The 24,173-nt window shown below is 22.6% G+C and overlaps 7 protein-coding genes across 7 annotated transcripts; 4 read left to right on the top strand and 3 right to left on the bottom strand.

The window, feature by feature from the left end:
- Positions 1-690: 690 nt before the first annotated feature.
- Positions 691-2,277, top strand: PVVCY_0500240 (conserved Plasmodium protein, unknown function; the record flags this gene model as incomplete). The annotated part of the gene is made up of 1 exon (XM_008627399.2): positions 691-2,277. The coding sequence occupies one exon, from the start codon at positions 691-693 to the stop codon at positions 2,275-2,277; it is 1,587 nt and encodes a 528-aa protein (XP_008625621.2).
- Positions 2,278-2,813: 536 nt separating this feature from the next.
- PVVCY_0500250 (conserved Plasmodium protein, unknown function) lies at positions 2,814-5,893 on the bottom strand (the record flags this gene model as incomplete). Its single annotated transcript, XM_008627400.2, has 3 exons — positions 2,814-2,831; positions 2,927-3,039; positions 3,151-5,893. 3 exons carry the CDS (start codon positions 5,891-5,893, stop codon positions 2,814-2,816), a joined length of 2,874 nt encoding a protein of 957 aa, XP_008625622.2.
- A 1,280-nt stretch (positions 5,894-7,173) lies between these two features.
- On the top strand, positions 7,174-8,757 carry PVVCY_0500260 (26S proteasome regulatory subunit p55, putative; the record flags this gene model as incomplete). The annotated part of the gene is made up of 2 exons (XM_008627401.1): positions 7,174-7,296; positions 7,477-8,757. The coding sequence occupies 2 exons, from the start codon at positions 7,174-7,176 to the stop codon at positions 8,755-8,757; spliced, it is 1,404 nt and encodes a 467-aa protein (XP_008625623.1).
- Positions 8,758-9,718: 961 nt separating this feature from the next.
- Positions 9,719-11,203, top strand: PVVCY_0500270 (tRNA pseudouridine synthase, putative; the record flags this gene model as incomplete). The annotated part of the gene is made up of 1 exon (XM_008627402.2): positions 9,719-11,203. One exon carries the CDS (start codon positions 9,719-9,721, stop codon positions 11,201-11,203), a length of 1,485 nt encoding a protein of 494 aa, XP_008625624.2.
- Positions 11,204-11,635: 432 nt separating this feature from the next.
- Positions 11,636-12,391, top strand: PVVCY_0500280 (conserved Plasmodium protein, unknown function; the record flags this gene model as incomplete). Its single annotated transcript, XM_008627403.2, has 1 exon — positions 11,636-12,391. The coding sequence occupies one exon, from the start codon at positions 11,636-11,638 to the stop codon at positions 12,389-12,391; it is 756 nt and encodes a 251-aa protein (XP_008625625.1).
- Positions 12,392-12,858: 467 nt separating this feature from the next.
- PVVCY_0500290 (serine/threonine protein phosphatase 8, putative) lies at positions 12,859-18,964 on the bottom strand (the record flags this gene model as incomplete). Its single annotated transcript, XM_008627404.2, has 2 exons — positions 12,859-12,952; positions 13,071-18,964. 2 exons carry the CDS (start codon positions 18,962-18,964, stop codon positions 12,859-12,861), a joined length of 5,988 nt encoding a protein of 1,995 aa, XP_008625626.2.
- Positions 18,965-20,818: 1,854 nt separating this feature from the next.
- On the bottom strand, positions 20,819-23,044 carry PVVCY_0500300 (conserved Plasmodium protein, unknown function; the record flags this gene model as incomplete). The annotated part of the gene is made up of 1 exon (XM_008627405.1): positions 20,819-23,044. One exon carries the CDS (start codon positions 23,042-23,044, stop codon positions 20,819-20,821), a length of 2,226 nt encoding a protein of 741 aa, XP_008625627.1.
- Positions 23,045-24,173: the final 1,129 nt, after the last annotated feature.

The following is a 24,173-nucleotide window of genomic DNA, read 5'->3' on the forward strand; positions in this document are numbered from 1 at the left end:
TTCCCCTTCATATGAAGATTGATATATAATAGTGTTTTATTCTAGTATGAGAGGTAATTCTATATATATGTATACGTGCATATGTGCATGAAAAATGTATACATTATGTAAACTATTTTGAAACAATGTCTTTTTTATTTTTTTTTTTTCTACACTATTTACCCTTTTTTTTAATAAACTTCCCTAATTTCTACAACTATATAAATATAATTAATACTTTTTAATTTCAAAAAATATTTTTTATCTTTTCCATGCATTTATGGAAAAACTATTTAAATTGTAACGTTTAATGTAATTCTTGTAATTTTTAATGTTCGTTTTATCCTATTTATATAACATATTTTTTTTGAAAAAACCATTGTTTAATTCACACATATTAATACTTTGTACTAAATGTCTGTCCAAATATAAAAAATTGTTCTCAAATATATACACCAAAAATCCATTTATTTATTTACCTAGTGACTAAATTTGTGACATACAATTTGTATAAATTGCCAAAAAAATATACAATACTTTTTTAAATATATCTACTGTTTTCTATAAATTTTATGAATTTCTCTTACTATCACTTTTAGTATATGTGTGGCTTCAATTCGGTTTTAATATTAAATCCACATATATACATTAAAAAAACAAACAAATAAATTTGTATATGCATATACTCACGTGCCCCGTGAATTATAAACCATGAACTTCCCCATATATCCCAACGAAAAATATTTTAAATTAATAGACTTAGCAAAACAATATGACCAATGTCAAAATGATTTATTGTATTACAATAAGATAGACAAAAAAGGAACCGAAAATAATATACCTTCTTACATAAAACATAAGGAAAAGACAGAGAATATAAATATAGATCCAATCGAGTTAGTTCAGAGGCAAATAACTTTTAGACCATTTAATATTCATGATGAAGAAAAAAATGAAGAAGAGAAAAAAAGAATATCTATATCCACTAATAATACAAAACAGAACTTTAAAATGTCGAGAAAACGCCAAAAAATTACAACACATACTAGTTCTTTCATAGGTGAAAAAAAAAACAAAAATAAATATAGCCCTACAAAATTGTTTAAATGTTATTCAAGTCACCCATTTAAAAAAATAAAACGGGAAAAAAAATATAACATTTCGAAAATACCTGAAAAGCGTTTATTAAAGCATCATTTTCAATTGTCTCATTATTGTAGAATGGCAAAAAATAAGGGCCTTAAATTTTCAAAACAAATCCACGATGGAAAAAATAATAGACAAAAAAAACAAAGTACAAATATTAAAAAAGAAAAGAAAAGAAGTAGTCTAAACAACTATCAACAAATTGATGGCAATGATGATAAGATAAATAAAGAAAATATAAATTTACAAAAAAAAAAAAATAATCAAAATGGTACATTTAAAAGTAAAAAAAATGAATATATGGATGAAAAAAACAACCCATTTAAAATAAAGAATAGCAATGATAACAAAACTGATCAAGTTAATGAAAAATCGAATGTAACTCCACATATAAAATCAAATCATTCTCTTAAAAAATATACAAAAATCAAAAATACTAAAAACAAAGATTCTTCTATCCTACATATATCTTATGATCCAAAAAAAAAACCTTCTAAATTAAATGCTAAAAATATTCTCAAAAAATACGAGGATAAATTGGATGAACCTGACAATAGTAAAATAAAGCCCTCAGATAAATCACTCGAAAATGACAACATAACAAAAAACGATACTATTTCATATAATGAATTAAATGTAGATCCTAAAATAACAGGATCTACTAATAAAAAAAAAAAACAAAAAAATATAAATATAAGAAAAAGTATGAATGAAAAGTCCACGATTCATAAGAAAGACAACCTTGAATTAATCTCTTCAAAAAAAATTTTAAAAAAAAAAAAATGTTTGTCTAAAAGTTTTAAATACATAAAGAATAATTCTGTGTCTCCTCAAAAGGTTCATACACACATTAACAGCAATAAAAAAAATAAAATAAATAGTACCCAAGATAAATGTTATAAGAAGGGAAATAAAAAAATAAATCATACAATTGTTGGGAAGTTCAATGTGAATAAATATAACAAAACAGCTAAAACTAAAAAAAATTTTATAAAAGAAAATGTAAACAAAGAATTACAAAATGCCAATGCTAATACTTATAGAGGACTTTTAAAGGCTCTAAATAGAATAAGTGTTATTGTTTCTACTAAATGCCGAAAAAAAAAGTCAAGGAAAAAACTAAAAAATGTAATACGCAGAAATATAAATTAACCTTTTTATAAAATTAACAAAACTATAAATTATATCATTATAATGTCATTCCATCAAATATTAATATAATATCCTCAATACAACATCATCAATTTTATTCGATTAATTTTGTTGCTTTACTTTTGTTCAATGTCGTATACAAACTGTGTGAGCACTCGTTTTTTTTTAAATTATATACATGTTGAGCTATCAAATTTGAAAACATATATTATTATGTTTTTATCCATTTTGTTGAATTATTCAAATGAATTTTCAATGTTATAATAAATAACAAACACAACTATATTATTATATCATAATATGTTTATATAAATATGAAAATCAAACAAATACAAATATAATTCTTAATTAAAAAAATAATATTTTTGCACGTATAATTGTGCACTTAAAAACAATTAGTTTAATATTTTGTTCAAAATTGTCATGCAAATATATAGGTATGTTCATATAGATGAGTGTAAACATTTCACCTATCAAATAAAAAAAATACAAAAATATAAAATCAAATTTTAAAAAAGGAAAATGATATCCCCCATTTATTCTAAAATACAATCCTGAAAAGGTAAATAAAAAAATAAAATATATATAAGAACATATAAAAATGAACAAAACTATATTATAATTTATCTTAAGTTTTCTTTTTTCTAACTAAGACAAATGGACCCACTATAACTTCATTCCTTTGCTTTATCTTTTTCTTTTGTTTCTCATTCATATTGCTGATGAATGCCCTCAAAAAGCTTGATATGTCATTATGCATTTCTATAAAAAAATTATTTAAACAATCAATTCAAATAAAATATTAACATATAATAAGATAGAATATGTAGACAAATATCCAATGCAAATAGTTATAAAAAATTTACAACATACTTGATGTTATGGATATTTCATTTTGTTGATAATTCTTTTCCATTGCATGATCCAAAAATACGGCAATCTTTTTAAGAATATTTAATGAGATAAAATGGAATATTGTGCAATTAGGTATTTCCTTTGTGCTCATTAAAATGGTATTTATATTTTTCTTATATAAATCTAAATATTTCAAATCGTTTTTGCAATACTCTTGTAAAATTACATTACCAAGTAGTAACAAATATTTTTTTTTTTCATTTTTTAATTTTATTTTTGCTAAATCCCATATATTAATTATGTTCAAATGCAAACATAAAATGCATGTGTATATCTGTCTAAGTGTAACTTCATTTAACGTCTCATATTTCATTTCGTTTAAAACGTGAAACAACATCCTTGAACTAAAAGACATGCACAGCCGAGATACTTCAAAGTTGGGTATTTTCACCTTGGGGCAATGATCCATTTTGGTGTTTTTGTTTATACAATAATTGTAATCTTCATTTTTTTGAGTATTTTCATTTTCATAAAACGAAAGATGGTTATTTATTTTTTTTCCATCACCTTCATAATTTACCAAATAAAAATAATCCGAAATATTTATTGAAAAATAGGAAATTAAACATTTATATTCAAATGGAAAAATGTCCAAATGTTGAAAAAGAGAAAGACATAATGTCCTAAATGATAATCTTTTAACTGTCTCATATTTTTTATCAAAGTTGTCAAGTAAGGGAATAGATGAGTTACTAGATGATTCCAATTCGCTCCAAAAGCACTCCTCTTTATTGCTTCTATTATTTTCACCATCACTAATATTAAAATTTTTTCCCATAAAAACTGACTTTTTTATTTGTTTTTGTTTTTCCTTACTTTTATATAACATAAGTGCATATTCAAGACAATATAAATGATCATAGCAAGTTTTGAAATCCTGATTTTTCAATGAACTATTTTTTGTATCACCTTTGCAAAAAGACTGGAATATTCTAACAATTAGTAAGCAATCTCTAGTATTTAATATTTTTAATTTTTTATAATTTCTCTGAAAAAAATATATACCTTCTTTACTTTGTTTTATACTATTAATATGCTTGCCATGCTTGGAATATATTTTTTCAAATTCTTCCATATATTTATGAAAAATTATTTGAACAAATTTATAAAATAATAAAAAAAGGACATAATCATTACTCAAATTTATTTCATACTTTGAATATAAATAATCAGCAATACATCTTAAAGAAAAATCTTTCCACATTTCAATAACTTTATAATTAAAACTATGAAAAATATTTAGCGAATTTATTTTTAATTTTATAAGTGATAATACTATTGATGATATTTGGATGCAACTAAATTTATTTAAGACCTTTTCTTTTTGTATATGTTTTAATATTTTTGTCAAGAGAGAAGAATAATATATTTCTCCTTTTTCACATATCTTGTTAATAAAATATGATGAATCCCCATTATCTATCTGTTCATTATTGAAATATAACTTTTCAATATTGCATAAATTTTCACCTCCACATTTTTTATTACTACTATAAAACTTTTCATACTGCTTAATACCGTCTACAATATTTCTAATATACGATACATATTGCTTATCGGTTATTCGTTTTAAAAAAATATATTTTTTATACTTTTTTTTAAGCAACCAATCACTATTTTTTCCAAAGCTATATAATATATTACATATATCAATATTATTTAAATATTCAAAATTTTTATTAAAATAATAACAACAAATATATAGAAATTCTACATGTGTAACATGAGAATTAACTAAAGAATGTAAAATAATTATTAATTTTGATATATCATATTTTTCTATAAAACATATATTTTTTGTTTTTTCGATATCTTCTTGATTTGTTTCACTATAACACATTTTATTATTTTCTTTATTTAAACATATTTGTGTATATTTTTCAAAATTTAGCTTATCTTTTAAAAAAGTCATAACAAAATAATCCGAAAAATAATATGATAATAAATTATATTCATTCAAATTTAATTTGGAAAATAAATTTAAGATACAACTTATTTCATCTATATTCAATCGTTCTACATCGTATAAAAATCGTATTGATATTTCATCATATATTTTATGATACCTTTTTATATTACTATTACTTTTTTTATCCAAATATGTTTTGCCTCGTTCCCTATTTAACTTCACTGTTCCATCAAAGTTTATACGAGAAAATTCGACGCCTTCAATTATATTTTTTATTTCACTTTCTTTTTTCACTTTTACATGTTCAATTTCTTCAAACATACCAACCTCATCTCCAATACTCATACCCCTATCATATAGCACCATTCCTTTACTTAACGCATTAGAAATAATATAATAACTTTGTGTATTTATTCGATGTATCATAAACCCTTTAGTTAATCTGTTTGCACATTTTATCCAAAAAATATGTTCTTTAAAATAGTTTATTTTTGATAATATATTCATACAATAAGATAAATCCCTACCCATCATTTTACTAAAATTCATTTTTTTTATTACACTATCATATTGCCTATATATATCTTTTATATCCTTTATGGCAACCTTATCACATTTTTCATGCTCAGTCGATTTATTATTTTTTTTTTTTAAATTATTATTTATGTTATTAAATATACGACTAACACTTGATGAATATTCTCCTGTGCTATAATATCGATGCCATTTTTGATATCTTATTTTTGATTTGACACCCAAACATTTCTTAAAATATATATTAAGTGAAAACATACTTATCCTATCATTTTCTGCTAACTTTTTTTTTTATTCATATTATTTTTACACTACTTTGAAAAAGAGTTTATCAGTAAAACTATGTCTTTTTATGACTAAACTGGAAAAATAGAAAATACACAAAAATACTAAATGCTAATATTTATATACATTATTGAATGAATGAAAATATAGGCATATATGTACTGAACATATATAATAGTACATATCTTTTCCTAAGCCTAACACCCATTTCGAATAAACATTAAATTGAAAATATTTTCTCTTCTATCCCTTTACCATTTTTAAATATTATCATATAATAAAATATATACATTCCCATAAGAAAGTATACTATTTATATAATTCATGTTGTAAACCTATATACTATTATTTTATATATATATATATATATATATATATATATATATATATATATATATCAATTTTCACATAGCTATTCTACATACGTATTTTACATTATTAATTATGTACCTTCGAACAAACAACATATTTTTAATTTGTAGTGCATTTTATATTATACAAAAAAAATATTTATAATGTTGCATTTTTATATATACATAGTTTGATGGATATATTTTTTTTGCAAATATTTTATATAAAAAAATTTTCCTAAATTGAAATAGGGCAACACAAGCTTTTTCTATTTATATGTGAAATATCCCTACATTTATTTTTTTTTATTACGCCATAAATATAAGGATATAATAAAGCGCATATATACATACCAGCAATCTCCATATTTTATTACGCATACATAATATGTGTATACATTCCTTTATCAATTTGAAGTGCTTATTGATATATTTTATAAGCAATTTTTAAAACACTGCTTGTTGAAAAAACTTTTCATATTCTTATTTTTTCTTTTTTTAAACTTTTTTTTACATAATAAAAGTTATAGTAATATTTATTTTATTTTTTTTTGAAACTTCACAAACTTTCCATGGTATTATTCCCATTTGCATATGTGTACCGATATTCTTTATATACCAAATTATATAATACTTTATATACCTTAACAATTTTGCAGTTATTTTTTTTAATTCACTTACTTTCTTTACCCCCAATAATACTCATTGTTACATGATTATGGAATAACATGTATATATGTTATGTATGAATATAGGTACTATATCACCATAGAAAAAATAAAAAAAGAAATAACAAAATAGTGAAACATTCAAGTATAAAAATATAAAAAAATAAAAATAAATAAAAAGGGATAGCCAAAAAAATAAGAAAAAAAATCCTCAGTTTGTACGAACAAATACAAAATGGAAGATACAGCAGCTAAAATTATCGGATCCAGCGATGGTCTCTTGACTGATCCAAGAATAGCCCAGGACTTCAGCCCAGAAACGGATGAACTACTAGCTAAGGCGGAAAACTACTTTAAGGTATCAAAATAAATAAGAACATGTTTTATAACAACGAAAGTGATATATCTCCATTGTGATACCATATATACAACTTTTAGCACCAATTGCATTCCTTCATCTTGTTTTCATTTTTATTAACACAAAATAATATACTTAAATTATACATTTGCATTCATATTATGTAATTTCATTTCCTAGGTGGGAGACTTTGAATTAATCATAGAAGAACTCATATTACTTGAAAAAAAATGCAGGCAATCATACGATGGAATATCAACAAGTAAAATTTGCTGCTTCATTTTGAACAAATACAAATTAATGGAAAACTACAAAAAAGTAAATGAGTATTTAATATTTTTTAATAAAAAAAGAGGACAATTAAAAAGGACTATAATTGATATAATAAATTTATGTAAATCATGGATTGTTGATATACAAAATAAAGAAGAAAAATTAAATTTAATAAATACTTTATGTACAATTAGTGAAGGTAAAATATTTGTTGAAGTAGAACGATCTGAAATTATAAGAATTTTATCAAAAATAAAAGAAGATGATGGTAATATTGAAGAAGCTGCAAATATATTACAAGATGTTCATGTTGAAACATTTATATCTATGGACAAAAGGGATAAAACAGAATACATATTAGAACAAATGAGGTTAGTACTTTTACGTAAAGATTTTATTAGATGCCATGTAATCAGTAGAAAAATTAATCCTAAATTATTAGATACAGATGAATTTGCTGATCTTAAATTGAAATATTTTCTTTACATGATTCAATATTACATTAATGAAGAATCTTATTCAGATGTTGCTAATTGTTATGAACAAAGGTTTAACACAGAGTGTGTTCAAAATGATCCTAACTTATGGATTGATGAATTAAAATGTTATATCATTTTTTTAGTACTATCTCCTTTTCAAGAACAACAAACTAAATTTTTAAACTTAATAAAATTACAAAAAAAAAAATTAAAAGAAATACCAACATATGAACAAATGGTTAACGATTTTATTAAACAAGATCTAATAGAATGGCCATTATCATATGAACAAGAATTACAATCTTTTTATATTTTTAATGACTCTGTTTTTGTAGGAGGGGAAAATAGATGGCACCTTTTTAAAAAAAAAGTTATGCATCATAACATACATGTTATTTCAACATGCTATAATAAAATATCATTACAAAGATTAGCTCAATTAATAAATTCAACAAATGAAGAATCAGAAAATTTATTATTAGAATTAGTTTCAAACAAAATGTTAGATGCAAAAATTGATCGTTTATATGGGGTAATTAAATTTGGACAAAAAAATAATCCACAAACTTTATTAAACAAATGGTCATCTCAAATACATCAAATTGTTGACATACTCGAAGAATCATCTCATCTAATACAAAAAGAAAGGATGGTACATGAAGCAAAACTTAAACGAATGCAATTGGAAAATAAAAAAATGGCTCTCTAATTTTTATCCTAACAAACTACAAACTTTTCCCACCTCATTCTTGTTCTATATTAATTTAATAAATAAAACCCGTTCATATGATGAAGTGACAAAAATTAACTTATTTATTATTTGCATGGGACTTATCCCCTTTTCTTTTTATATTTTTTTAAATCCTACATACTATGAAATAAATCATATTTTATTTCCATTAATATATTTTCGTAAAATATATGTCACAAATATTACACACGAATGTGTATATATTCATAGTGTGTCAGTATTAATTTTTTATGCATAGTGAAAAAAATTATATTCCTTTTTTTCTCTGTGTTGTTTTGTAAATCTTATTTTACATTACTTTTGTACCGAACCAAAGGGTGTACGGAATACATCGTGGGAACATCCTACTTGCAAGAAACTGATCATTTACATAATGCTAAAAATTATATAATAAATATTATAAAAATTATTAAAAAAATTACTAAATAATCAATATTTTCTGATTATATTTCTTTCTCAATCCATAAAAAATAAATATTCTTCATTTTGTTTAAATTATTTCATAATGTCATGACTGATGAACAAATTTATATACAAACTAAACAAAATAATTGTAATAATAATAAGAAATATACAAGAGGGTCATATAATTTCCAGGTATCCATTTTTATATGCCTCTCCGTCACCCTACATAATATATGCAATTTAAAGGTCCCCGTTTTATATATTTTGTAATATATAAAATATTTTTAAATAATTTATTCGAATATATATATATGACAATTTTTAAAGATAAACATAAATTATGATATAAATTTTGCTGCAAAAAAACAAGTTGATATCACAAAGGAAAAATAATACGATGATTGCAAAGGGAAAATTATAACAATAGCATCAAAAAGGAATAAAAGGGGCTAAGAGGCATGAATATCCATTTTACAAGCACACAAACTTATAATAATACAAAGATGCCTGAAATATGCAAAAGCAGAAATTTAAGATATTACGAAAATACCCCATCCTATTGTTCATATTCTACATGTTAGTCAATATATGTATGTGTAACAATAAAAAAAGTAAAAAATTATTTTATCTAAACCCAAATAAAGATAATAAAAAATCGAGAAATAACATAAATAAATATTCAAAAAGCCATATTAACAAATATGATAACATATTGAAATATTATTTCGTATATCCACATTCTGATCCCCATAGTAATAGTAAAAGAAATATAAAATGTGATAATTTTTTTAATTCAAAAGAAATAAAAACAGGTTGTATTGGCGATAGAAGAAATAGTAAAATATATTACGAATGGCGCATTACAAAAATAAAGGATATCTCTAAAAATAAAAAAATCAAAAATGTAAACCCTCATCTTTATTATTCCAAAGACAATGATAAAAATGGTAGTGAACAAATAGAAGAAAGTAATCTCAAACACAAACAAGTTGTAGAAAATTTGCAAAATAACTTAAATTCAAAAATAGAAAAAAAGGAAACAGCCAACCAATTGGACGTAAATATAAAAAGTGAAACAAATACTTCTGATCACGTTATCTCGAAAAATGAAGTAGATATATATATAAAAAAATATGAAAATGTTTTTTTAAATAGTAACAGTAGAATAATGACCTTAACCCCAAGTGCTGTACAAAATAATACAAAAAAGGAAGCAACAATTGATGATATATTATATGGAGGGTTTTTAAATATTTATAAACCTGTCAAATTATATTCTATGAAAGTATGTGAAAAAATTAAAAAAGTGTTAAAAAATTATTTTATTAATATAAATCAAAATAACATTAAAATAAAAGTAGGACATGGAGGAACATTAGATCCATTTGCAGAGGGTGTTTTAATGATAGGAATACAAAAAGGTACAAAAGAATTGTCCAATTTTTTAAAATGCTATAAACAATATTTAGCAGTTTCTGTATTCGGAATAGAAACCGATACGTTGGATAGAGAGGGAAAAATAATTAAAATGAAAGACATGAAAGAAATCAAAAAAGACGATGATGATACCACTGAATTGTTACAAAGTTATAAGGAGTATGCAGAAAATTTAAAAAACGAACTATCTAAGAGTATAAATAAATTTATTGGATGGAAAGATCAAGTACCACCTATTTATTCATCCAAAAGAGTTAAAGGATTAAGATTATATGAATATGCACGAAAAAATATACCCGTCAAAATAAAATCGAGTAAAGTTCATTTAAAAAATATAAAATATTTAAAAGAATTGGAACTCCCATTTTTTGATTTGCATATACATTGTTCAGGCGGAACATATATAAGAAGCCTAATACGAGACATTGCACATTCCATAAATCAATATGCTACTCTAATTAAATTAATTAGGATAAAACAAAATGAGTATTCCTACAAAAATTCTTTACATTATGATGACATAAATATCGAAAATATTAAGAAATATTTTATTAAGCTATAAAACTCTTTGCTATGTATTTCCCGCATCTTTTTTTGCTTACCTTTTTTACCTTTAAAAATTTTTACACAAAAATTTACATAATTTTCAACAGGTAAGCGATTTTTCGCGAACTTCTTTTCCTCATATATATTTCGAAAGCATTATTTTATTTATCCTATTCATAATATTAATAAAAATAATAATAGTTATTATTATTTTATTTTGGCCCATTACCTATACGAATAGTGATACACCTTTTCATCGCAAAAAAAATTTCTATAACCCCAATGTCAAGATATACCCAATAGTTATATATATATAAATATAAATTTACACACATATATATATATACTTTACTAACTATATAGAGACCGTCATTTTGTATGTTTTTCTATTCCCACGATATTTCATATGTAAACCTTGTAAGTAATACCACATACAAATGACAAAAAAATGGTGAAAATTCAGAAAAAGTTGAAAGGATTTACAGATGGAATAAAAATATTAGGGACTTTTCATAATGACAAATATGTAAGTGATGAAAATGAAAATGATGATATAATAAATAATCCTTTATATAAAAACATTAATGACGATAGACAAACAAATATTAATCTCGATTTTAATATTAAAGAAGTTATACAAAACCAAATAAATTACAAAAATCTTAATTTATATTTAAATAAAAATGATACATCCATTCTTTTATCAATACTTTTATACAAAATTTTAATGAAAAAACCACAAAATATTGTTGAGTATATTATTAACGAATTAAACGTTATACTTAATCAACATACATTGGAAAAGGATGAAAATATAAATTCTCAAAGTAGTAATAATAATACTTATATGGAATTATCAAATTGTGACGATATTAATAAAGATATAAAAAATTCCTTAGACAAACAACACACAATTATAAATCCAAAACCAATGGAATTAATAAATAGTAAAACATTTTTAGGAGATGATATATTGAGCTTAGAAAATTTATTAAGTATTGTAAATTTTACTAAAATTCAAAATTCTGATCAAATTTATTTTTATAATTTATTAAAAATATTAAAACAATTTAAAAATTTTAAAAATGATTGTATACTTTTAAATGAAAATATTAATCCTAGTGATATTATACCTATGAACAAAGCTTTTCATTTAGCTACCCTTTTTTACACTAATCATTTTTCGAGCTCTTTCATTAATTAGTTTTCTTTACACACACACACACAAAACAACAACATTTTATAATTTATTTTTGTTTATTTCAAAATATAGAAAACAAAACTAGTCTTATTAACTGTCAAAATTCATGTTTTAGTATATCTTTTCCAAATGTCTATATATCAAATGCCATTTTTATCTCATTATTTTATTATGTACTTTTTTTTTTTTCCTGTAATTAAACTAAATATCGGTATTTGACCTGACCGGCAAGGTTGATAAAACAATTTATAAAAATAATACAGTTAAATATTTATAAATAATAATAAATAAAAAAAAATTAAAAATGGACAAAATAACAATAAAAAACAAAAATTTATAAAAAATAATAATGTACTTAAAAACAGTTTTCGAAAAATGTAGCATTTATACAAATTTTGAGAATAACAAAAAAAATAAAGCTGAAAAAAATGAGGATAAAATAAAAAAAATAAATTAATCAATTAAACTCTTCAATATTGGGAGTCATGTAAATCATCTAAACTTTTTTGGAGAGATATTTTTGTTTGTGGTTGAGGGTCTGGAGGCAAATGTTGCATTTCTGCCCTAAAAAATTAAAGTAAAATAATCAAACTATAATTACATAAAATTATAAAACAGAGAAAGTACAAAGTTAAACTATTCTGATAAATAAAAAAAAATTAATAACTTGTTCGTAATTTACTTATTTATAGAATCCATAGTGTTGCTTTCATTTCTTGTGTTTCTCATTGTTGCTGAATTATGTTCTCTAGTGTAACTTCCATTTTTCATTTGTGTTTTATTTGTTAGGGCCAAATCTGGGGGCATCATATAATTTATTCTTTTATAAATCAGTTCATCATCAATTTCATCCATTGAATTTAAACCTTCAATGTTATAACATTTTCCAATATTTTCATTTGACAATGAACTTTTTTTTGAACAGTTATCATTTTTAAAATTGTCTTCATTTTCCTTTGAATTATTAACTTCATCATAATTAAGAAATATATTTGAACTGTTTTGTTCGATTGTTTTTTTATTTTTGAAAAAACTATTTATAATAGAATTTGTATTATTTCGGCTGTTTGTACTGTTTCGGCTTTTTTTATCAAAACTTTCTTCCATTATTTCATCTGCATATTTATCTGACTCAATTTTATAATTGCATCCTTCTAATATTTCATCTTTCATCACTTCATATTTTTTTTCATCTAAAAATATATCGTTATTCTCACTTTTTCCCATTCCCAAATCATCAAACTTGGTCATATCATCCACACTTTTACCATTACAATAATTTTCAAAATCGTTAAAAATTTCATTTTCTTTATTATTGTAAAATTTGTCATATGTCATGCTTTCTTCTTTTTCTTTTTCCTCATTTTCTTCGCTTCCTATATCCTCACTACAGGGGTTTTCGAAAAGAGGGTTCCCGCCATTTTTGTCTGTATCAGACTCTAATAAATTATCTTGCTTCTTATCATACTCATCTTTTTCACCATTACCATCACTACAATTATCTAAATTTTTTTCATAACTCAAAACTTTTAACATTTCATTCATTAAATTATTATCATTTAAATTATCATTTTTTTTTTCACATACATCTGTACCATCTGCCAATACATTTTCAGCATTATCATCATTGCTCATGTTTTCAGAATCTTTATTAGCATAAAATTGGGGTTCTATTAAATCATTATTATTTTCTGTTTCCTTATTTTCATTTTCAGACTTTTTAGAAGATATATCCTCATGTTTGGTATGATCAAAATTGTTTGCAGTTTTATTTTCATTTTGAATAATCTCTGATTTGTTTAGTTTGTCTTCTTCAAGGTTTTTGGATACGATATTAGCTTTTTCTTTGTTGTGACTTTCATTAAGATTTATATTTTCACATTCAGGTTTCAAAATTTGATTAAATATTGTAATATTTTTATTTTTTTTAATAATTAATGCACTTGATGCATTGTTTTTATATTTATTACAATAATTTGTAGCTGAAAATAGAGTCAATATTTTTTTGTTAAAATCATATTTATATCCTTCAGGAATACATTCATTTCCTCTTATTATCATTTTTATTTTATTATTTTTTAGAAAACTAGATAATCTATATTTACCAAATTTTACTGTTATTTTTCCTCGACTTGATGGAATTATATCATATTTTTTACAACTCTTCAACAATGTCATATCATTATCATCTAAATAATTTATAGGATCAGACCATAATGTATCTATAATAATTTTTTTTAATATTTCACTTTTATTATTATTATTTCTATCAACATTTTCTGGTATTATAATTGGTTTTTCAATATTTAAATAATCCTTTACATTTTGAATACTGTCACCAATACCACTATGTATACATAAAATTTCATTGTCTAATAAAACAGATAAAGGTAAAAATTCTAAAACATCATTAATTCTGTTAAATACTTCATATGAATATGCACATATAACATCATCTTTATAATTTATTTTTCCTAAACAATTAAAATTACTTTTTATTTTTTTTTCAATATCTTTATAAAAACCATATATATAATTAAATAATCTATTTTCATGATTTCCTCTTATTAAATATATATGTCTAGGAAATAATATTTTCAAACTAAATAAGAAGCAAATGACTTCTAAAGATAATTCTCCTCGATTTAAATAATTACCTAAAAACACATATTTCATATAGTTCTGATTGGTTACACATTTATTGCTCATATTATTTTCACCATTTTCTAAACCCTTCTCACATTTTAATGAAGAAATTATTCTATTGTTATTATCATGCATTGGCCAATTGTACAAATTAAAAAAATCAACAATGTCAAATAGGTTTCCATGTATGTCCCCAAATATTTTGCATGGCAAATTAACAAATTCAAGTGAATTTTCTAATTTAAATAATTTTACAACCTCATCACATAAAAGAAGAACATCATTATAATTACATACTCTAAATATATCAAAATAATTTTTATAATCCTCTCTCTTCTTTTTATAACAAATATTATAAAAAGTAGTAAACACCTTAAAAGCTATATCCTGATTTAATGTTAATAATTTATGATCTGTTATATATTTTTCTCTATATTCTTTTACAACTTCCTTAATACTATTCTCCATTTTTTCTTTATCATCACCAATTAAATCATAATCATATATTTCTTTTACTTTCAAATTTGATTCACAATTTTCTTCTTTTCCAAAATGAGGTAAAACATTCCTATTTTTTATTTTTTCACTATTTACTAATAATGTATTATCATTGCCTTCCACTACTACATCAGTATTCCTAACATTGTCCTCCATATTTTTATCTGCTTTCAAATTTTCATCATCCTTCATATTATTTTCCTTTCTACTTTCTAAAATAGTATCACATTTTTTATCAAAACTAGATATGCTTAAACGATTTGGATTCAAATTAATACACTCAAAATCGTTTATCTCATTTTTATCATTTACCCTCAAATTTTCATTAACATATGAATCATCATTTATTTTTGTTTCTTCATTTGGTTTTTCAAAATAAGTTGATTCTTTTCTTAAATCAGAACCCGTTGCATCTAACTCGTTCATGTTACCAACAGATTCTTTCACTCCATATTCCATTGAACCCAACTTACTATTTTTAATATTTACTTTATTTTTTATTATTTCAATTTTATCCTTCTCATCACCATATATATTATTATAATCAGTTTCGTAACTATTTGTTTGGAATTCCACTGATTGACTATCCATAAAAGTATCTCTTTCTTTCTCAACAGAATGAATATCATTAGTTTTGGATTTTTCAAAATTTTGATCAATACTAGCTAAAAATTCATCTTTCTTAACTTTTTTTGTATTATTATAAGTTTCAATTGCCAATTTCTCCACTGATGTTTCTATTTCTTTTAAATTGGCTAGCACTTTTCCAGTGTCAACTTTTGAAAATGTATCTATATCAATTTGCTCCGATGATATATTTTCTGTTATATCTGTATATATTCCTGAACCCTCATACGCATTCATTCTTCTTAACATATAAAAATTATTGTAATCCTCATCTAAAATATTATTCGATGATGTACTAAAATGAATGGTATCATGAGAATATCTTGAATCGTTTTTCAATTTGTTGTCAATCATATTATTTGTTTCATTATTTTTTTTATTTTTAGAGTTTATAAAAAAGAAATCATCACCATCTACATATTTTTCGGGTATTAAATTTTTTGCATATGTGTAAAGAAAATATTTTTTTACAACACTAGCAACGTCACAATTAGATCGTAACAAATTTGTTGTTCCTTCAATTTGTTTATTTACTATTAATTTGTAAAAATAGTCGTAACTAATCTTTTCATTATTTTTCATAAGCTTATCCCTTTCACTAATAACAAAATCTTTTAATTTATTTTTATCTGTTTTTAATTCTAAATGTTTTAAATCATTTGATAATTCATATATATGATACAAAAATACTAACATCTCCTTACTATTTAAATATCCATCTCTATCTAAATCATAAGCTCTAAAAATTAATTGATGTCGTAATTTTCCTGTATCATCAAGTATATCATTACCCATTTGAGGACTACATGTTAACATACCTATAATAAAATCACTTTCAGTAATATAATATTTTCTTCCTCTGTCTAAACAATTAAATATAAATAATACAATTTTTTTCGATGAAAAAATATTTTTATAATTTCTAAAGATTTGTTTAAAATTTTTTAATGATATTAAATTTGGATACTCTGTATGTCCATATTCATTAAATAAATATTTTAAAAATATAAATTTTTCTATAATTTTATTATTTTTTTTTTCAAATAATTCATATATAATATCTTTCATAACATTTTTTATTTCATTTTCATCATTATTTGATAAATAATTTTTAAAAATATTTTTATTATATCCATACATATCAAAAAGTAAATTAAATAAACCATGTTTTTTTATATTCGTATTTTCATTATAAGATCCTATAATATTTTTCAATAATCTATTATGAGATTTCCATTCTAAAAATTCATTTCGATTTTTTTTATTTATTTTTATAGTTTCATTACTCATTGAAATGTTGGTATTTTCATTTTTTTCACTGTCTTTTTCAATTTCACTTTTATCAACACCCTTCCTATTACTATAACTATTCATATACTCTAATGATGTATCTCCCTTTATAAAATTATTAATATTATTATATGAAAAAATTTCACTGCTTAATTCTGTATGATCATGATGTGTCTCTTCATTTGAAACTTCAATTGTTTTTGTATTACATAAGTCATGAATATTTTCTTCTTTTTCATTATAAATATTTTTATATATATTTCCAGATCTTTCTGTATATACAATAGGTGAGTTTATATTGTTAAATAATATTTTACCGTCATTATTTTCTCCTAAAGAATCAGTTTTCAAAATTGGACCATACTGTTTATTTATAGAATTTATCTGAGTTCCATAACTATCATTATTATATATTTTATAATCATTTATATTTTTATTATTCTCTACGAAACTATATTCTTCCAAACCATTTTCATATTGAATTGGTTTAAAATCTTTTTTATTATCCGTATTATAAATTTTACATATATTATTAATACCAATCGAATTATCATTTTTATTTGGATTGTTGTAATGATATTCTGATGTTTTATATAAACGAGTATTTCTTAAACTCATATTTTTATCTGGATTTACAATTAAATTGTTCATATTATTTTGATAATTTGTATATGTATTATTTATTTTATCTCCATATGGAAATAATATATCATTTTTATATTCTACTACATTTGGGACGTTATAATTTCCTATAGCATTGACTCTATTTATGCTACTTGGTATATTTGTATTTGTCTTTGTATACATTCCTTTATTTATATTTAAACCAAAAGAATTATCATAAATAGTTTTACCCATATTAATAATAGGACTCTGCTCATAAATAGTTCCATTGTTTTTATTATAATTATTCAAAAGGTATACACTATTTTTATCATTTATTCCTTGTTCGAATAAAGAAATTCCATTATTATTTTTTATATTAACATTAGGATAATAGTTTTTAATATGTGTGCCTGAACTTCTACTTCTATAATAATGAGGATATACACTATTTTTATTTATTTCATCCTCTACTTTTACAAATCGTTTATTCATACTTATATTGTTCATTGTATAATTTTTATCTATTATATTATAAGGCATACCAAAATTATTATATTTTATATCCACCATTTTGCTATCACTATAATTATTATTATTATTAAAATATGTCCTTGTGTTTATTTTATTCTCTGCTAAACCACCTCCTATGATTTTATCTTTTATATTTATTGGATTTTTCTGAACGAAACTCGGGTCTAGCACTAAGTTATTATCCATACTGTTCATTCCATATGCCCCTAAGCCTCCCAATTCAACTGTCTTATAACTATATACTCCATTTTCTGCTATCCCATTTTTTTTAATTCCCTCACTATTCTTCAAAACTAAATCACTATCTAATTTATTCTGACATTGTGCATATCCACTCCCGTATATATTATTTTCCTTCATTTCAATACCGCTCTTCATATTTTTTTTTATCTAATTTCTTTATCAATGTACATATATATTAAATATCTGGTATTGCTGCTCCAGATATTAAAATTTTTATTTATTACAAAAAGTTAAAATAATAATTTGTAAAAAAATATATAATTTATTAAAGTAGTAAGCGATACATAGCTCGAAATTTTTGACAGACAGGAAAATGCGCCAAATAAACGCAATAACGAAAAACAAAACAAAAGACTAAAAAATAAAACAAAAACTAAAACTAAAAAATAAAACAAAAACTAAAACAAATAATTAACAAAATGCAACGAACAAAGCACGTGAAAATGTATGCCGTCTAGCGGTTACAAACATTACAATTATTTATTTGCTCACTAAAGTAGCAAAATAATATTTCCGTATTTTTCTTTATTTTTTTTACACACAAATAGCGTTAAATTTCTCGTATTATAAAATTGAAAAATTTATATATTGCCTCCATAATAATAAAGTTAATAAAAATTCAGACCTTGGAAACGCAATAAAAGAAATTAAATATATTTACCAGAACAAACATACTTTTCCTACAAAACATGCATGGAAAAAAATTATCCATATATTTTACATAATATATTTTATACACTTATATAATGATCTTATTTATACAACCATACGCACATATTGTCTAATCGCATGTACGCTATAAATTAATGCAAAACATTATGAAGAAAAATAAACAAATAATATATAAAAATATAAAAATTATTATATTTATCTATTATTATTTTTTTATTATTCCCATTGTAATGTATTTACATATACTTTTTTTCATTACACTTTTTACAAAATTGCTTATTTTCAAAATGCATTAATGTGCACTTAGCATACACTTATTTTTTTTTTATTTTTACTTTATATATTCATTTTTATTAGGACATATTCTAGCTTATTATTATTTTTTTCCTCGACCTCCTATATGTATTCCTATTTATTCATAACTGTTAATAAGACATATCAAATAAAAATTATTTATAGTTCCAGTTTATGTAACACTAAATAATATATAAACTTTTGTTTTATTCAACTAGTACCCAAATTTCGAATATTATTTATATATAAAAAGTGTGCAATACATAAAAAAAAAACATTCACAATTATTTTTTAGCTTTTATTATGTTGTATATCCTCCTTATTTTCAATGATTTATACATGAAATATAACATAATTTCACAACATATTCATTTTCCAATCTATTTGTTTTCCTTATTATTTTACCTATCAAATGAAAATTTTCCCTTTTTGGGAGCTCTCTTATTTTAAAGCCAAAAAAGTTAAGCAATTTAATATATATTTAAAAAAAAAAACTATAATAAAAATATTTATAAAATACTACACATGACAAAAATAAATATATAAGATCATATAAAAATTTACATTTAATTTGGCATGAAAATAATAAAATAAGACATAGGTTAACCATAAAATTAAAGAATTTATATAATTATTTATGTCAAAAAATAAAAACATCACATCAAAAAAAAAAATAAAAAATATATAAACATATGAAATATATCATATGTACAGATATATATATCCATATTTTTTATAAAATATTAAATACCTTACGCTTTTAAATATTACAAAATTATAAACATTAAATTCATTAAAATATATAACATTTACTAATTAATGTAACATATTTATTTTATGTTCCTCATAAATTTCCACACGATTACATAAAGATATATGTAACTAAAAAATTGGCAAACTTTATTCCATTCTTTTAAACATACCATATATTTTAAAATGCACACAACATGTAGTACATTTTTTAAAAATATACTCCCTTCCAAAGTTTACATTATTTTTTTTTCTTCAATACCCACAAATAAACTAACGAGAAGATATTTTCGCAGTACGAACAGATCTTCTATATAAATAATAAGACTGTATATCCAATATTAACAAAATAAACAGTATTATTATAAAAATATAAAATCTTGATGAAACTGATTCACATGTTTTGGTATCATGGTTTAATGTATAAAAATACCATATAGAACAATCTGGATCAATACAAATATTTAATGCAGGCTCATATATTTGATCACCTATACATTCTACTTTCTGTGTACATTTATCATTTGAATGATAAAAACTTTTTTTATTTGAAAGCCCAACTCTATAATTTTCTTGATCTACTACAACATAAAAATTATTTAATACATAGGTTCCAAATTTTATTAATGGTTTTGTTGTTCTCCCACTATTTCTATTTGATGTACCTTCCCTTACATCAGGGATTATACATAAATAATTATTATTTGGACCATCTTCTTTAATTATTAAATTATCTAAAGGAATATGAATTTTTTTTATATTTTCTTCATCCTCATTATCACTATTATTTATATTATTATTCGATACTATATCATTATCTGAAAATGAAAATTTCAAAACAGGTAATGGTCTATACTTATCATCAATGGAACACATTCTAGGTATGGTATCCTCATTAAATTCAATTTCTTTATTGCTTGGTATACATCTTTCATCATTTTTATTAACAGGTAAATATTGCATTAAACTTAGCCAAAACATTTTAGGAAGAACTAAACACTTACTACTTAAATCAATAGCACCTTGCCAATTACTACTATTTTTTCCAAATATATTATTATTACATACTTCTAAATTATATATTGTAAATTGCATAAAAGAATCTGAAAATATTCCACCTCTTTCTCTTGGCTCAGACCATAAAATAGGTTCATATTCTTTTTTATAATCACCTATATGTATTTCTGAGGGTAATATTTCTCCGTTTAACATATTCGAATTACCATTATTTTGATTCCCTTCTGTAGTCCCAGTTTTTGATGAAAATAATTTAATCACAGATTCTTGGATATTTGTTACAAATCCTGTATTATTCCCATTCTTATTTTTTTTTTTATTTTCAACCATTGCATTATAAAAGTTTATATTTCTTCCATTCTTTTCTGATGAATTGGTAATATATTTTTTTGTTGCATTTTCAGGTAAATTTATATCAATACCAAACAATGAATTATTTTTTTCAACTATTTCATTCCAAACACTCTTATTTCTACAACTTAATTCATTACCTGCAAGTCCCATAATACCATCTGTGTCTTTAAATAAATTCCAGTTATTATAAATAGATAAATCTACTATAAGCTTAATATCAGCAGTTTCAAATTTATTTAAATTTTTTGTCTTCACTTCACCATTATCATTTTTCTCTTCTACTTTCTTATTTATATCTTTTAAATCCATAAGTTCAACTGTATCAAACCCTTCGATATGACTTGTGCTATATTTTAATGCATCATAGTATATGTTTGGATATTCAACTTTATTATTTATGTTTAAATTTTTATCGGCATAACATTCATAAGGCATTGATAATATAGCAGGTAAGCATATCATATTATTGCTACACCATAATGCAGTTTCTGAAAGATTAGGGTCATAACATTTTCTCTTATTATTTTCATCTTTTTTATAACATGAAATTGAATCATCCATAAAAACATATATTCCTTCTAATCGACTATTCAAAGAAAGTTTTAATAATTGATTTCCAACCTTAACATTTGTATATATATTGTTATACTCAGTAAAATACAAATCTAATGTTGATCCTGTAAATTCATTTGCATTTTTATTTTTGTCACTCTTTTCTTCAGCATTTCCAATACTATCGCTACTAACACTCATGTTTATTTCTTTATTTCCTTTTGTTTCATCTAACGATTCTAGTGTGTTAGATTTATTATCATTATTAATATGCATATCATTTTTGCCATTATTTTCATATTTTTCGGAATCATTTCCCATTGACTTCATTTTGTCATCCAATTCATGATGGGAATTTGTTATATCTAAATTTTTATTTTCTTGTGTTATATTTTGAATATTAACTGAGGGACTAGGGGGAATATTTTCCCCTATATCACTATTTAAAAGTCTGTTACTAATATATTCATTCTTATATACTATAGCATTATGTTTAAATCCAAATATGCATATGATCACCACAATTAATATAAGAGAGAAATTAAAACGCTTGCATATTGTGTTTTTTATATCCATGAATCCAATATATATATATTACATACATAGGATTGTTTATATTATCCTGTTTATAAAATATTTGTCTCTCCTCTTAAGCCTCTAGTATACTTACGTATATAATATATACTATGTATATATATTTTGCCTCTTTTTTCTTATTCAATTATAATTTATAAGTTGAAATACCAATGGCGAAAATACATATGACAAGTATATAGTAGTAGCCCAAAAAGGAAAACAAATGAAAATTATTTTTTACAATCTTTAATAAATAATTATATATTAATGAATATATTATATATATTTTATTTGTAATACTTTCCCTTTCTTTCTTTTAATATATTCTTTTTAATTTTTTTATTAAACTTTGATATATTTTTTTCCAGTATAATATACCTTATTTTTTTGTTTCGATCTTTATTCAGCATTATTATTATGCATTATTCTTATGCTCATATTTATATATCACTCAAACCATATAAAGTGTTTTATTTTTTTTTTGGAAATTTACAATGCTATGCTAATTAACAATTTTGCCCTTTAATAATTATCGTTACATTTTTACTATTTTTTTTTTCACCTTTATATAGTATGAGAGATTATACATATATATAAATATACATATTATTATGCATACATAAGAAAAACAAAAATTATTATTTTTTTTTACAATATTTTGTTGTATTAAAAAAAACAAAAAAGGCACAATAATAAAAGTTCATAACCTTTTCTTCATTTTTCTTTTATTTTCCATTACATATTAGTATTATTAATATATATATAGGGTACTTATATATAAATATTTCACCGCTTATTTAAAAGAAAAAATACAAGACGAAAAAAATAATGATTTGTTTTTTATAAATTTAATTTATTCTGTATATAAATACAAAATTTGTAACTTATGTAAATAATTAAATACGAATTAATTATTTCCTTTTTTCCCCTCCAAATAGGTATTTAATATCCCTTCTCATGTGTATGCAAGTAATATATACACACCTTTAGATATTTAATTTATCAAATGTTTTATAGATCCTTGTATAATGCTCCTTCACATGTACATACACATACATGTACACATATTTCTATCCCATATCACTTCCATTCTTAATATAATGCATATTCTTTAGCACAACATATTACA

The sequence above is a fragment of the Plasmodium vinckei genome (assembly GCF_900681995.1).
Source record: "Plasmodium vinckei vinckei genome assembly, chromosome: PVVCY_05".
NCBI lineage: Eukaryota > Apicomplexa > Aconoidasida > Haemosporida > Plasmodiidae > Plasmodium > Plasmodium vinckei.